The sequence below is a fragment of the Accipiter gentilis genome, chromosome 9 (genome assembly GCF_929443795.1).
Source record: "Accipiter gentilis chromosome 9, bAccGen1.1, whole genome shotgun sequence".
Taxonomy (NCBI): Eukaryota; Metazoa; Chordata; class Aves; order Accipitriformes; family Accipitridae; genus Astur; species Astur gentilis.
In genome coordinates this window covers 9,850,224-9,867,587 of record NC_064888.1, presented here as the reverse complement: position 1 = coordinate 9,867,587, position 17,364 = coordinate 9,850,224, and the positions used below count along the sequence as shown (strand labels likewise).

The window sequence follows — 17,364 nt, the reverse complement described above, 5'->3', positions numbered from 1 at the left end:
TGCAGTTCCTTTGGGTAGCATACTTGGCTTTATAATGACATTTTTGCTAAATGATCTTTCATAAATAATAGCCTTTATGCGATCACATTTTACAAATGCTCTTCCCAAAACAGACTCACTCAAGGCCTGTAAATACCTTCTCTACCACAGGGTTGAACTTAAAGGACTGTCACTGTGTATTAAAATGTATTTGATGCAGTTGAAACACTTCAAATTTAAAAAATTACAAAAGCACATAAGTTATGAAAGCAGAATGCTGGCAGTGAATTTTACATGCCTATAAGCACAAGATAGTAGCAGAGCTATATTAAATCAAGCCACTATGATTTTCTTTCAGTGACATAAATCAACTGAAAGCTTTAGAAAACTTAAAAAGAAAATAAAATGGGAATAACAAAAATTGAAAACAAAGGAAAAACTGTAGACATTCTGTATCTTTTCCGTACATATCCTACCCAATAAATTTTGTTCCTTGTGGACCAAGCTGCAGGATTCGGCTAACCATGCTCTCGCCCTCATTTAGAGGGGGAGGAGTGTTAGGAAGATGCAGTTTACTGAATAACATCCATGCAGCAGGAAGAGAAACGAGAAGGGGAAATTAGGAACAAGCTGTCATTCCCGACAGAACCAGCAGTTTACACCAGGGTGCCACTCATGGTAACGAACAAAATTTATAATTAGGAAAAAAAGCACCACATCATAGTGGATTGTTTCCCCTGTTTTAAGCTTTAAAAAAAAAAGTCAGTTTCTAGCCTTTGTACTACTTGATGCTCTACAGTAAGTGCTCCACCATTGCTCTCAGTGGCTTTGCTCCACAGGACGAAGACTTGCAGCTCCCAGCAACTCTGGCAGGAGCTGTGCACATGCCATGGCATAGGGAACAGAGCTCAATGTTTGGGTCCTTGTGGGTGACTTTAGGATACTTTTTTGTGACAGTGATGTTTCTCCAATACTCTACGAGCAAGAGGGTCAGAACCTGTTCTGGGTTATAGGCGTGTGACTCTTCCTGACTTCAAAGGCAGGTTGCATGAGTAGATGGGGGCAGGACCTGGCCTTTTCATGGCTTTCCTTACCTTTGGCTCCACCCTGCAGCCATCGTAGAGGCAAAGCTCCCCCTAAAATACCAGGGTACTTTCTGGAAGGAATGGCAGGTTGGTATTTTTTAATATTTCAAGTTAAGTAGCCTATCTTACATGGTCAAATGAGGTAGAGTCAATGTTTAACTACTTAGATCCACAGGATAAAAGAAATGAAAGATGCAACATGAGTGTAAACAACGAAATTCATAGAACAACTCACCCTAAAAATTGTGCCCCTGCTGGCCCCATTTCTACAAGTCTACTCGCTAATCCTTCTCCTTCAACCATCGGTGGTGGGCTGGCCAGTTTATGCCTCTTTACCAAGCGGCAGGTGATGCGGGTTGGTGCTGTACACTTGCGTGGTGGGATAATTATTCTCATTCCGTGATGGCGACTACCCCTCATCGAACCCCCACGTGCATCAACCATAAAACTAACCAGGAAACTGTAGGAAAAATGAAACACGTCAATGAAAATGGTCACAAAACAAGCAGAAGATCAGCAAAAAGTCAACCACCATAGTCTTTTAAACATTATTAGAAAAGTCCTCCCAGTCCCAGCTAAACTAAAAAGAACATGAAGATTCTTTTAAAACTTATACTTACTTGTTAACTATTGGTTATCAAAACCAGGAATTGCTAAAGGTCTAGCAACATCACGGTGAAATGAACAGGTGCTACTGAGCAATTTGCATTAAGAGTACACAAACAGTATATTAGTAGTGGTTTATTAGAATTTAAAACCATCCCTCTGTTACTGTTACGTCTACTGTCCATAAACGAGAGTAATTAGCCTCACATGCAGAAAGGAATCAGACAGTGTAGAAAAAGGAGAATCAAAAATGCTTATTCTTTTGGGGATCTCAGTCTTCAAAAGCTCCTCACAGTCTCATTTGCAAACACTGGCAGGCAGAGCGAGTGCTGACACCATGGGTGACAGTCAGTCCAGGCTACTAAGGGCTTCCACTGATTGGGAATGAGCGAGAATACCACGTACATAACTTTCTTTAGGCTGCTGCCACTCTGGAGGAAATCATGCCATTACTCCTCTGTTAAGATGACATTCATTAGCAAAAAGCAACATTAAAGCAAAAACACATTTGCCAGTGTCATTTCAATGCATAATTTTCTGTTTAATAATAGAAGGGTAAGCAGTTATATTTTTAAGTGGCAAGTGGTAGATTTTAAAATAAAATTATTTTTATGAGCAAAGGAATAATGAATATTAACAAGAATAACCATTAATAGCCATAGTTTATTTCATCTATGAAATGCTGAGAAGCTGCATCCGTGAAGTGTTACTGTCACTAACAGAACAGTGACAGGAAAGTGGAATCTCCTCCCAGAACCAAAACCAGACTTCAGCCTGTTTCAAAACTCTGCAGCAAAAATCCTTCCAATTTACAGGGATCAAAACATACAGCTTCCTCAAGGGCTAAACAGGTATGGGGGGTCTGCTCTGGTGCTCCAAAATACCTTCCCTTTTCCTCTGTCCAATAAGCTGCTGAGAGAGAATAGCTTCACGTAGAAGATGCAATAACAGGCCAGTATCAAGAGGGACACGTGTTACCAACTCAGTCTTGATGCCAATATACTCTTGGTTTGTCCCTTCTATATGATATGCAGACGCTGACATAGCTGGCACATCTGCCATATGGTTGCACTATTTGCAAGGCTGTTGCCAAAACTTCCACACCTTAAGAACTAAACTTTCGCATGATTAACAGGGGAATGCATTCAATTTCCTGGTTCCCTACTGTAAAATGAACTAAGGGTAAGAGCCATTAATCTGGGGGGGTCATGAAGATTCTTTAAAAAAGCCCCCAATGCTCTGAAGTATGAATGGGAATTTGTGTAAGACTGCTACATTTGCCTTTGAGACCAGCAGGATATCAAAAGTAACAGCTGACGTGCATCGGCCAGGCCTGCAAATAAGCTGCATTCGGAAGTCTGGCCGACGGGGGTGGGAAAAATCTGCACAAAAGCAGGAGCGTAATCAAAACTTGGTATTGAGTTGTCTGCAGGAGACAGGTGGGTAGGGATACAAGCTGTAAATATATGAAGCAGGACAGAAAGGTTGCCCAACTGAATTCCAGATAAAAAAATTGCTACATTGCCTTTCTTCAAGCCAAACTAAAATCCATCAGTAAACATGGGGAGGTGAAACAGCCCTCTGAGATGACCCTAACCCCAATTTATCATTTCTTGTGCCCCCGACTCTTTACAATACTGAAACATGGAATAAAATTCACCATGTTTCACAGTAGTTTTCATACAAATAAACTGTATTCACATTTCTCTCCTAGATAAACACGCTATACACTATTGAACAAATCCAAATGTTGCTGCTAGGGTATCCCAGTTCCTCATAAGAGGAATTGTTTCAGGGGGACAGGATCTTTTCTGAATGGGTAACCAAGCACTTTCTACAAATACTAGAACAAAGTCAAAAAAAATGCGTTCGATCTTTAAGTTATAGAGTATATAAGTTGTTAATATTTGTAGATCACAAGATCTCAGATGTCTGTAAACTCTGTTGACTGGAGCACCTTTCTGGTTGCTAACAGAAGGCTGTACCAGCTCTAGAGAGCCTGGACCTTTGGTTCCCTCTCTGCTCCGCTCACTGAGCACTATTAACCTGTCAGCATCTTTACGTTGCCTTTTCTCCCTGCAACTGCTCTATACGGTGGATGTTGAAGGCTGATGGTAGGAGGCAGATGCCACTGAGCAAGTGGAAAGATAGGCTTACGGTTGGTCTTCAGAGCCGGCAAGGAGCCAGCTCATGACTAGCTGTGAAGAGAGTTCAAGACAATCCATTAAAATTTACTGTGAAGCAAAGTAAAAAATAAAGCAGGGACCCACAGCCCTTGGCCATTGAAGGAAGAATACTGAAAGGAACCTGTTACAATTGGTGCTTTGGTGGCCTTTCAAAAGTGCACGGTTTTGTCTGCAGAGAAGAGGGGGCCACTTCAGGCTACGTGGAAGCGCGCAGGGCGGAGGGGTGGCTGGCTGGAGCATCCCTTCAGGGCTGATGCTGCAGCAGCTCCGGGGAGGCACATCTGGTCAGTACATCTGGTCGGTGCACCGTGGAGCAACGGAGGGGCCTCCCGGGGAGCTTGGCAAGGCTGGGCTTGGCCTGACGGCTCGGTACAAAGCAGCAATGTTTTGGAGAGCTGCCTATCATGTACGTGATTACTGGCATGTTAAGCCAGCTCAGAATTAATGAAAAAAGGAGTTTCTCATCTAATGCAAAAATGCCAAAGCTTGCACTCAGATAAGATGTTGTCTCTGTATCCAAACTATTTAAATGACGCAAGCGTGTGAGAGTGGATTGCCAAAAATCTCTGGGCACCTAAATCAACTGACTTAAATTAATAATGACAAAAAATTTTAAAAATCGGTGGAAGTTAAGACTAAGTACCTATAAAAACCAGGCCCCAAGTTCTCAAGTACATTTAGGCTGTAGATTTCAAGGTCAGTCCAGCCTTGGGAACCTGGGGCTTAGCACTGCTAAGGCACACTGCTCACAGCAAGGGTAGATTAACCCTTGACATGAGTCTGTGTCCCACCGCAGGAACTAGCCCACTACAGCCAGCTTTGGTGTCTACCACCACACTGCAGCCTTCAGTGAAGACAAAACCTTTAGCAGATCAGCCTTTATGGATATTGCTCCCATAGAAAGGTAATCATTGTCAACAGCATATTAATTATTTCCTTCTTTGGTTTTCAAATTAGTGATTTAATTTTTAAAACAGTAACAATAATTCCAAACAATATTTCATGCACTTTCTATCAAAAAGATTAGTAGCTGATGCTTACCTAAATTAATGCTGCACTAATAATGGAAACTACAATATGATCTCTAAAACACAACGCTAAATGCTAATGAGCATTTCTACTTGAATACACGGAAGGGATGAGGATGTGGGCGGATGCACTACAAACATCTACACACACTCTGTGGGAAAAAAGTTAAAAAAATAAAAAAAATAAAATGAGGATTCACAGAAAGCACAGAGTTATCACCTTGAATCATACTGAGGGAGTGGAGAGGAATAGCTGCAAAATAATTTAGAAAGCAAATGGGAAAAATTAATGTAAGATAATTAGAGGCAAGCAACAGAAAATATCAATTATAAGCGCAAAGGAAAAGTAACAATCAGAAAAATAACAAAAGCAACACATTCGAAGGCCAACTTTAGAAATGATTTGGCTCTTGCTTCGCATATCATGACCTGTGTCTCATAAAATATGCTACACATGGAAAAAAAATCTGAAAGGAATTGTTCATTTAATTAGTCAGCACAAGTCCATAATTTCTCTGAGAAATGCAGAAGCACATGGAGAAGAGAAAAGCATCTGCAATTTACTTAGGTCACCAGAGAATTTATTGTAACACGACCTCTTTAATTCCCAAAACATGCTCCACTGTGCCATGGAAAATCAGTTCTTGCACTTTTCTATGGCAGTTTATTTTCCAAAGTATAACGTATAAAGATATGTACAGCAGGATGCTTGAAAGAAGTATCAGTCCATGCCATTCATTACACTGCTTTCAAAAATAAGTTCTTCTGCATGTACAGAAGGTTGGAGTAAACGATAATTAATCCGATGTGTTCCACCTTGCAAGACGGGATCCAGTATTTCTGAGTTTCTCAATAAGGAAGGTAGCGTGACACATTAACTTCTTTTTTTTTTTTTTTTTGCCTAAGAAAAGCAAGGAGTTAAAAAAGGCAACATGAAGAGAGCACACCCACATTTTAGTTTGGGGAAGTTGCACGAGTAAGCTCACATCTGAAAGCTGAAGGTCATTTTGGCAAAGGGTCTCTACCCTTCCAGAGGCCTCAAGATTCATGACATATTTCAATGTGCTGCTTACAATGGATCCTGTTCAAAATATATGCTGGCAAAACAACTTATCTGAACTCAAAAAGAAAAACATGAAACATTATCTTGGCTTTAAAAAAGGAAAAACCAGAAGAGTCGAAACTACTGCCAACAATTCCTTCTTTCTTCCCCTTTCACTGATACATCGCTGGATCTCCACATCCTGCTCCCAAAATTCCCCTTCTGCCTCAGTTAAGAAATGAGAACAAACTTTGACGCTCTCTTCTGACAGTGGGTGACTGGGCAGCAGAGCAATCCGAGGGAGCGGACTGCAGAGCTGCTCCCCCAGCACGGCACATCGCAGAGCCCAGGGGAGGAAGAGGAATGCAGAGAGTGGTGGGGTCAGGCCCTGGCCGCAGGGTGACCCGGCCCCTGGGGGCTGCCGACAGCAGGCGACCCCAGCCAGCATACCTCTGCCTATGGCCACAGAAAGAACTGGGGACAAAGCCGGGGATGAAGGACCGCAAACAAGCAGAAGAGGAGTTGCTTTTCAGAAAAAGACTGACGGAAGAGAAGGGAAAAGTCATGATCCTCTGCATATCAGATGTGCTGAGGTACTGGAAGATGTGGAGGGAACATCTGCTGATTGCCCCTAGATGAAGATAATGGGGAAAACCAAACTATCATATTATAATACAGGGCCGCAATCGAAAAGAAAACAAACAAGTGAGGGTTTTTTCCTAACAAAGGAACTGAGTCATCAGAACATCATTTCTGATGGACTTTATCTGTCAAGTGAGAAATGTGACAGGTCAGAAAAGCTATACATGCTTGGAGAATATATTGGTGCTCAGATCCTCTCTCTCCCTCCCCTGCAGCCCCACAGTTTGCTCCACTGCTGCAGGTCTGCAGCCTTTCCGCTCTGGGCAGCAAAGGCCACATCTGCATTAGCGAGGACTGACGCGCAAAGGGAGCAGATCTGAAGGAGCTGATGTGAAAGATCCCGTGTCCACAGAATATATGTTTTGGAGGGTTGGTATCATTGGTGAGCATGATGAAGAGCTAAGGGCCGACAAGTATTGTCCCAGAGGAGTGGCAGGATGCAAACATCAGGCCTATTTTGTACCAGGATAAAAGGGAGCCGGAAAATTTTAGACCAATCAGTCTAACCCCAATTACCAGAAATATTCAGGAATAATTTATCCAACAATTATCCGATCTACAAGGGCCTAAAGGATAATCAAGAGATTACAACTTACCTACCACTAGTCCTCAAAATAAAAAAGAGCCAAAATGTAAGTGGCAAGAGTAACTCATGTCAAATGAATTTCAGTTCCTTCTTTGACAGGGTAACTTACCCAGTGGATGTGTGGAAGTACTGTCTTGGTATTTCAGTAAGCAGTCGAGGTACGGTAGAGACACAATCATCTGAGAAGTTACCTCAAAAGAGATACCATCAGTGCTTTACTGTTAAACTGAAAGGAAGCTTCAAGTGGAGACTTCACTGTGCTGTCCTGGGCCAGGCACTAAGCTAATGTCTTCATTAGCTTCTGAAAAGTCTTTGGAAAATAGGATCAGAATGAAAAGCTATCTTACTAAAATGGAAAAAGGTTCTGGAACCAACAAACTGAAATACCCTAAAGGCAAATGCAAACAGAGGGAAGAAGCCAAACACATAAGCACAAAACATGGAAAAAATAACCAGACCGCAGATTTTCAGAAAAGAACCGAGAAATTCTAGCAAACATCCCTCAACAGAAACTGCAGTTACTAAAATGATAATTCTCATTGTGGGATTGCTTAAGATTAAGCGTGTCGTGTCAGACCAAAGAAGTAGCGATCCTGGCTTAGAAAGAAGCTATCATGAACATGGGGAGAGCCAGGGGACGGCAGCAAGACTGCATTGAAATGTGGAAAGCACCACCTAGGAGGATCTGGGACATTTTAGTCTATAAAAGAGAGGACTACATGTCTTCCAACATATAAAAAATTGTTAAGAGACCAGTAAGATATTCTTATGGGTACGACAAGAAATAGGCTTAATCTGCAGCAAAGAAATTTTAAGTTGAATATCTGTGGAGGAAATATCGTAACAAAGGGTAATGAACTCCTGAAGCTGGGGGACTATAGAATCTCTTATGTTTAGTGACTATGAAGAAATTAAATATATTTCAGGAATGGCTTAACTGCATTTTATCCTGCTATAATGCAAATGGGTGGACTACTAGCTCTCTCTGGTCCTTTGCTGACATACCTTTCCGCAATAACCAACAGAATTCAGCTTTTCATACTGCAATTCTTGAAATTTCAACTCTAGCATTGACCATATGCAGTGTTTTATCAGCTCAGGACCTAAAAAATCCACCGTTGTATAGATCTGTTCAGCAGAAGCAGGTGTTTATATGTAATGTGGGATTGTAGCTTTAGATTTGTAGGACTTGCTGCTGTTTTGGAACTGAAATCTTTTGGTATGTGCTGCACTCGTTTTCATTATAAGAATGTAACTAGTCACAAAATGAGGAAGTAAATTAAAAAGGATGTGAAATTTTATGTCCTGATCTTGAATATTAAACAACAAATATTTATAGTAGACAATCTCATATGCAATAATTCCTTTCAGTTACACATTTATTTGTAGATTTTTACAATACGCATTTAAACATTACTACGATTGCAATTAAATCAAGTCTACTGTCAAGAAGCACCACAACTACAGTGATGACTCATAAATAAATGAATAGTACCACTAAAATCAAACTACAGATACTGAAGAATAGGCAGGAGTTTGGAGGTACAAATAAAATAAGAGGTTAAATTAAAAACCCTCATTTTTTCCTCTAGGAAAGAACAGAAAGCATAACATTATGTCTCTGATTTCATATTGCAAATAATTTAATACAATTCAAACAAAATCACCTTATGACACTTAGAAGCAAAGCATATACAACAGGAAAGCAAAACAGGACTATTAAAAAGAAGCCTGTGGGATTACAATGTTTTTGCATTCAGAAAATTAAGAGCAGAAGCAAGTTTTTGTTTTGATATGCAAGAATTTAGACTGACTTCTGCTATTAAGCACCCTCCTTGAAGTCAGTGTGAATGTTGCCACTGGCTCCAACTGGAGCAGGAATAGGCATGTTATCAGCCATTACAGCAGGCTGTATTCTTCAGCTAACAATACAATTCCACATTTAAAGAAAAAGGCAATCTGTTAAGTGACCTACCCAGAATGGATGGGACTTGAAACAAGGTTAACATTGTCCAAGGTGTCTGCAGCCCAGCTATAGTGTCTGAGGGAATCAGAATCAAACTCCCTTTGAAACGTCAGGTGCTTAAAAACATAACAAAAAAAGATGAGTTGAAATTTAAAATTAACGTGAAAAACAGTTGTCTTAAATGCAAGCTTGTTAATATAATTCTATTAAATTTAGATCTGCCCCTTTGCACATAAGAGTGCTGATATCCCAGGTGTTAAATTACTGGAAATCCCGTAACAGAAACATGGAATCCACAGACAAACTAATCTTATGTACCTTCAGACATTCTTTTTGCCTGCTTTTCCCACTTTCTTCAATTACAACTATGTCTCTCTCAATCTTTACTTCACATGTGCAAGGTTAAAAATATTGAAAAAATGATTACCATTTGTACAGCAATCATACACCATACAGACAGGCAGTATAATATTCCCCCACAGAAAACGCCATTGGATAGATCCTTATTCGAGCAGAACCTGTGAATAACTTCCCTGAGAGTTTAATTGAAGCTGTGAATGCATGACCAAGCTCCCGGTGGGAGGAGAGTTTAGTTTGTCTTTGTACACGTACAACCAACATGAACACTGTTTTCTGGAGTGCCACTGCCCCTACTCATCTCTATAAAAATAGCTTTAGCCCTGTGAAGCGCTGGCACGCTGGTGCTATAATTAACTGCCCCATCTGACAGACGCTGAGGCATAATTTGTTTTTTGCTGCCGCCCATGGACATGCGCATGCACACTCATGCATCCTGTGCCCGGCAACAAGGTCTCACGCTATAAATCCTCTTATCTATGTAGCAAAGCCATTCTAGTAAAATATTCTTTTTTCTTTGGTTCTTTTTTCCTAGGAAATTAAACAAATGAATTCTTCAAATAATGTGTGCCCATATTTCCAGGGTGATATGAAAGCTTCTAAGCAATTTAAGAAGCACCACGAGAAGTTACATCAATAAAACTAAGTCAGGAAGCTGTCACGCAATACACACAGACTATCTTCACCCAAGATGGTGTTAAAGATGTCGGTGTTTCCTGTAAGTAGGTTTTCTGCTTACAGGCAAATGCATCGAGAGTGTGCAGTCTGTTAAGACTAAAACCTCATGGGCTGTTTTCAAATAAAATTCTGTGGGTTCAAGTCAAAACTGAGCCAAGCACACACTTCTAGCCAGGGAAGTTTTGTTATATCTACCTTTTTTAAAAAAAAAAAAATTGTACCGGCACACAGAGGTAGTGCAAATGAATTATTTTGAATGGAAATACCAGCATTAGTAGTAAATCTGGCAAAGACAGTCATAAACACACAAAAATATTTCTGTTGAGAAGCTTCCGCAAGATAAGCAAGCAGATAGTGCTGTTGTTGGCCAGAACCTGCAACCCTCCCATCACTCTGGGATTTCCAAAAAAACTTCTCACTTTAGACATTTCTTTTATTTCAAATGAGCATTCCAGGTCTCCTTCCAAAAACCAGTGACGTTATAACTTACCGCCAATCAGTAGAAATATCTGCAGGGTACAACTTTGCTCTGTCACCTGTCCAACACTGTGGCACATGGCTCAATGCCTCCTCCTTTTGCTACCTTAACTATTTTATTAGAATCTCTCATTAAACTTTTTGCTGTAAGATGTGTACTTGAAGCCTGATGGTTCAAGCACAGACAACAACAATAATGGGCAAACTTGCGTATGTTAAACACCAAAACTGACGATCAGATATAAAAGATAAAACGAATGCCATTAAAACAATGGCAATTAAGCAATGGCAGTGGATTTAATTAGCACAATTTTGAAAAATGTATCATAATTTAGTTTAATGAAGATAGTTTTCTAACTCCTTCCAAGAGAACACTAGGGATCCTCCTACTTTTCCTGAAGATCCCGCAGTTTAGGCAGGAAAGCCATCGCTGTGGATTTCTGCTACTTCAAGTGATCTAACTTTGTAAGAGCTCATACTGAGTACATTATTACTTTTGATACCAAACAGTGTAAGATCCAGACAGCTGGTCTCAGAAGTTGTAAAAATTTAAATAAGGAAAATTAAATTTATTCCTTTGCTCAATGATTATCATCAAAAATAGGACAGAACAAAGAAATAAAGAAATGTGTAGAAACAACACCACAATTTAGCGTTTGTCATTCAAATGCCTGCTAAGCCGTAATAGTGTCACTGCACTAAGGTCCAGGCATGCATGAAGACACATACATCAACAAATAAAACATGGGATCGTGTTTGCTGTAACAGATGAAAAATGCCACAAAGTTCCTTCAGCAGTGTGATACAGAAAACTAAACGTAGGGCCACATAATTTCCAAGGAAATACCACCACTCTAAAATAATCTATGCTAGATAGAGGTGCTACTATGCTCGTCAAGTTGCTGTATGTTTGCCTACACATACATAGGGTTCCTTGGTCTATTCCTTTGTCCTGAGATACCGTCTGTATATCAGGTGACCATATTTTTTTGATGCATTCCTTTCTGACAAAGTGCACTCAAATAGATCTCTTGGACATATTTACAGCCAGCAAAAGCACACAGCCTGCAGCCAATAATTTTGGCAGAGAAACAGAGTAGGAAAAGCTAAGAGCTGGACACATGCATCTTACATGCAGCACACATCTGTTGATCTCAAATGTCAGTCTGTTTTGATGCTGGATTTTCCAGGCAGGCAAAAAAAAATCTTCCTGTGTAAGTTGCAATATAAGCAAGCAGTCCAGAAGATGGTGCATCATCAGTGACATCAAATCACAGGATTCATCCTGCATTTGGTCAGGTCCCAGTGCTCCCTCTCTGGACCAAGGGAGATTAAATATGCACTGCTAAAGGGTGTGGCATCATTAGATGCAAATGCATATATAAAAATACTGCTGGTTCTGCTGGCAAGGATTCTGCTAGTTGCATAACTGAATATCCAGGCTGTGTAATATCAGAGTTTAGCAATCAGAAGAATTTATGCTTCCTCCCAGATGAATTTATCTATACAGAAGAGATTCAGCAAGCTGCTATGTAACAGACAGCCTGATTCACCCTAACTTTGGCTCATTAAATTCAGAGGCTGATGTAAATTATTCCATGGAGAAAGTCATTCAGATTTGGTCTGAGTTGCTGCATCCATGGTAACGCACCAGGACACAAATTTTCACTTAGCTCCAGGCACGTTATGAGGCACAGTATGGCCTGGACTCAGACTTCCCTGTTCAACAGGGCCAGCATTAAACCACCGAATGCAAACAATGGAGAATATCAAGACTTATCAGGGAATTATTAGAAACTCTTCTCTAATACCTAACATGTCATGCTGACAGTCAGGTTCAGTAAAGATTGGTTTCAAATCTTCCTCATTTGACTCTTTTTAGAATCCCAAGTCTCCCAGTGATCTTGGGGAGAGATGGCCATGGGATCTTCTATTTTAACCTGATCAAGAGGTTGACAAATGCCCCTTACTCTTTTATATACTTTTATATACTTATATTTGTGATAAAATTAATTCCCTTTACTATGAGAATTTGCTGTTCTCATGACCTCCAGACAGGTCTGAGCTTTACAAAAGAAGAGAAATGGCATATGCAGATAGGCAATGGCTCACTCCTTCAAAGTAGCGTGATACCCCAAAACAGCCTTAACTCCCATCAGTTTCCAGGTGGACTTTCAGGATACTCATTTTGACCCACAATTATCTTTGTTCCTCTGAATTCCATTGTTGGAACATAAGGTGGTTTTTCCCCCTGCTTTCTACTGCCGTAGCAGAGATTATCTAGAAGCCCAGTGATGTACAGGGGGAGGGGTGGGAAGAAGAGAGGCCGGAGTATTCTCCATCTCCCCAGTGCACTCTTCCCGCTTCAGCCGAAGAGCTGTAAAGCTTACCACCATAGGTCTGGGCTGGGCTGAAGAACGCGGGAATTCCAGAGGATGGATATATTTTTTTATCAGGACCTTGAGTTGAGGTTTGCAGAAGCCGTAGCAGAAAGCTTTAGCTGGGCTCCCTTTTTCATGAAGATAGTTTGTTGCTTCACTGTCATTTCTTTTTCAAGGGATCATGGTTTTACTAACCTCTCAAGACAGGACTGACATTTTTTTCCACTACCACCTTCACCATTCCTGATCCCCTCCTGAACTTGAGAAACTTGACGTTTGTCTAGAGGATTAAGATTAGAATAACATTTACAACTAGACTGTCAGCAAGGCCTCCAGCCTGGCTTCATTTTACGTGACAAATTTGTACCAGCACTGAAGTGCAACAATTGCACAATCATTGCCGGACAAAAACTGGAATCGCAAAAATACGAAGACTATAAACGCAATGAAAACAGCCTACACTAGAGCTCAGCACCAGCACTAGAAGGTTTTCATATTTGTTGCCTTCTCAGCTCAGGAACCAGCACTGCAAGAGATCCTCTAGAAAGAAGAGAGGTCCATGACCACTCGTAGAGGATATGAAGTCTGCCCTAAAGTAGAGCTCCTGTACATGATGTGGTGTCACTGCAACACCTCCATGTACAGATAAGTAATTCTTATATTTCTAGTGGAATTTTGTAATACAAAACAGGTTAATGGTGCACACTTTGGACAACGTTCTTTAGGCGTTATTCAGCATAGTGCTGGTTTTAAGTCTCGTTATGTGATCAAATGCACCCTAGCTGCTAAATCAATGCCATCTACTTTGATGGTAATCACAAAAATGGCCAGAATCATAAAACAATGTAATGTGTTCTCAGACTGAAGAGCCGCCTTCTCCTCTGAAATTTCCATCATATCAAGAAGGCTTCATGAAGGCTTAGGAGTAGGAAGTGTCAGAGTAACTTCAGGTTCTCAGCCCTGAAATACCATTTCTTGTTCCCAGTGCCAGTAGTTGCAGATTTTATTTTCTAACTTCAAAACAAACAAAAGCAACAAAATTACTGCTAGGCAATGTTCAGAAATTCTCCCTAGCTGGCCGTTGCAAATCAAGGTTATTGGAAGTTTACAGCATTTCCTTTGAAAGTTACAACCTAATAATAAACATTCAGTTGCTAAAGACAGAATCCAATTTCTGCCATTGGCATAAAACTACCAAAACTATGTGCAAAAGCTGTAGCAAAACTGGAAAATTTATACTATGCTAGAATTTACAGACTAACGCAATCAAAGTTTAAAATGCATGAGTCCTGCTCTGTGGACCCTTTCCCCCATGAAAGCATCCTCTGAGATCAATAACCCCCCCGTGCAGGAATAATTGCTGCTGCTGAGAGGTACCTCTGTGAAAATGGCAGCAGAAAACCTCCGTTTCATTACAATCCACCTTATGCTCTTCCAGGACATAAACAACAGTCCTTTAATTCCCAAGTAAAGATTTCAATGTGAATTTTTATTCAACTTCCTAGCAGATCTCTGGCTTCTGCGTAACAAGAAACTCCTGAGTAATTCAGTTAGATTTGAAAATCTGAAGCAAGTCTACCAAGCAAAATGCTGAGGAACTTGCAAACGAAGCATACAGTACCTCATCATCTCCAGCATTAGCTTTTGGAAACACTTTCCCACGCTATAATCAGGTCAAAAGATTCTGCTTTTGTTGTATTAGTCATTGCACAAATGTTTGGAAGATACATAAACTGGCTAGTGCATAATAGCTTAATCTTTACAAGGCCAAATTCTTCCCAAGGGTGGAAAAACAAGGACAGCAGTTGGAGTCCCCTCCATGCGGGCGAACGTATTCCCTGGGCTATACAGTACAGACGAAGGTTGCTTAGTGTAAAACACATTGCTCCCGGCTTAGCAAAGCACTCTAAGGAAACACATAACATTAAGCTCACAGATACTCCCATTGACTTCAATGGACAACCCCGTACTCAGAAACCTAACTGGACTCTTTTGGTTTGGGACCCCATCACCCTGCCTCTTGCAGGATCAAAACCATAATGTGGTAAACCCACAATTTCTTTCTCTCAGTTCGTTTCTTCTCCCTTTTTCATAGTTAAGAGAGTAGCAATAGTCTCTGCGAGCAGGGCTGAGGGCTGCAGCCTGTCATCCCCTATAAATATGAAGCACAAATACCCGGTGGCAGAGACACAGCACATACCTGATCTTTTGCTGGTACCAGCAGTTCTTCAATCATCATGCTGTCTCGGGCATAAGAACTTCTGTTCAGCGTGTAGGACCTATCCGAACTGAAGGAGCGGAGGCTGTTGTATTTACCATTTATCATAGAAAGTGCAGGTGACAATGAGATGAACAAAAAATAAAAATAAAAAAATTAATACATGCAACTTCCAGGGATAGCATAAGATGGCAAAACATACATAATCTGTGAAATAAATACAAGGGAAAAAAATGGAATAGTAAGTAGTTGACTATGGTAAATAGCCCCTTCCCTACAATATACACAAGTAAAATCACAACAGATGTTTACTGCTTTGGCAGTAATGCCGTGGCTTTAGAATAAATCTAGAAAAGCGTATTCAAGTATTTAGATGAACTTTGATAAATGTCTTCGTGCCCTAATCCTGAAAGGAGACCCACGAGAGCAGGTCCCAGGGGAGCTGTGGATAGGTTACAGCGCCTGCCCATACGGCTCAGACTACTGAAGCAGGTTTAACTAAGAGCAAGTTTCATGTGTTGCCGTTCTCTTTGTGGCTGAACCACTTTTGACTTTGTTATACTGTAGTTATTAATTCAGTTAGAAAAAAGGGTAATAATTTTGAAATGAAAGAAGAAAGAGAAGAAATTTGTTTATTGATGGTTAAATACAGACTCCAATGCTTTGGGGATTATTTTGTGCATGTTAAGACTATTTAGAAATAGCTATGATCTCTCTGAATGTGTTGCAATTAAATCAATGTAGGAGTGTGTTACACTTAACCCTGGAAGATACATTATGGTATGTGCTAAAAACATGCTGCAGGCCTAGACATGCTTGCTACGTGACAGAAAATAAAGTAGTAAAAAACGTGAATTAATAAAAAGCAACATCCAACAACATATTACACTTTTGAACTAGCGACACTTTTCAGACTCAAAACTCTACAACTTGTTTCATGCATTTTGTAGTTGCTAATCGAACTTTTCTAGTCCCTTAGCACACGTTCCTCCTTGTGCTGGAAGTAGAACTGGGATCTTAATTACACACTGTAGGCATATGTTAAGCAGACTTTTACATGATAAAGGGCATAAAGAAATCAAGTTATATTTGTTATAACAGAGGGATATTCTCTAAGGCTGAGCCCAACCCCCGACCCCAAAATAAAAGCATGTCACTTTCCAATGCTGAATAAAATGAAGATGAGCAATGGCAGCAGCAGCAAGATGTAACACGATGCCATGCCTTCTTACCTGACTTTTGGACTAAAGCAATTTACAGTGGAAAAGAAACAGGAGAAATAGAAAGCAAAGAATCAGACAGGAGAAGCAAGATGTTATGGCTGGATGGCTTATATATTTCATGTGTTTATTTCTTAATGTTACACTCAGAATCAGTAATAAGATACATCCACAAAGTACTTTTTGCTAAATAAAATACTTCACAGGAAAAACACTGTATTTGTCTCCTCTGAGCATAACATGTGCAATGTAAAAAATGAGTCACGCAGCAACAAATAGTAATGGCACTGCTGAAATCAGAAGCATGGGAATATTAGATTTCTCTCAAAGAAAAGGTAACATGAGGTTGAACCCTCAGATCTACCTAACAGACCTTGACTGTAAAATTCTCCTCTCCCACCTGCACAGTGAGAATTTAGACATGTGCAGGAAGAGTACTGTAATGAGTAAGGGGTGTCCTATAAATCAGCGCCCAGCTCTGTACACAAAGCGCACTCCCTCTCCACCATCACGGTGGTACTTCAGGACTGACCACATCTGATTGTGCTCTACGATGACCTTGTTCACGCCAACTTCTGTTTAAAAGCAGCATGTCAGCTTTGTTAATTAAGTTTACAAAGGCATAAGGGTCTCCCTTCAGATCTGTTTTGCTGATTTTCTAGCTAGTGGACTATTTAAACGTGTTTTGGCATTCCTCGTGAATGTATTATCACATAAATACTTATTAACTTACCTAAAAATTGTAAGCGAAGCAAAAGACGGCTGGGCACTACTAAAGAGCAAATCTGCACTGCATGCTTGCATTTCTAATACCACCGTAACAAGTAAGACTGAAGGGTAGACATCTAAGCTTTACCTCATGGGAGTTGCCATTTGCTGTTAGACAACGAACTCACTTTTTAAAACAGATCTT

The 17,364-nt window shown here is 40.4% G+C and overlaps 1 protein-coding gene across 25 annotated transcripts in view; it reads right to left on the bottom strand.

The window, feature by feature from the left end:
* ANK3 (ankyrin 3) overlaps positions 1 to 17,364 on the bottom strand; it is a 385,183-nt gene that overhangs the window by 56,746 nt on the left and 311,073 nt on the right. For 19 of the 25 annotated variants that reach the window (XM_049809737.1, XM_049809736.1, XM_049809743.1 and 16 more), the window contains 3 exons: positions 15,214 to 15,316; positions 9,130 to 9,236; positions 1,300 to 1,524 (listed from right to left, as the gene is read on the bottom strand). In XM_049809737.1, the coding sequence (XP_049665694.1) occupies positions 1,300 to 1,524; positions 9,130 to 9,236; positions 15,214 to 15,316 (435 nt within the window). Of the gene's footprint in view, positions 1 to 1,299; positions 1,525 to 5,104; positions 5,138 to 9,129; positions 9,237 to 15,213; positions 15,317 to 17,364 lie in introns of all 25 variants that reach the window. The other 6 variants (XM_049809747.1, XM_049809748.1, XM_049809751.1 and 3 more) reach the window with 1 other exon arrangement.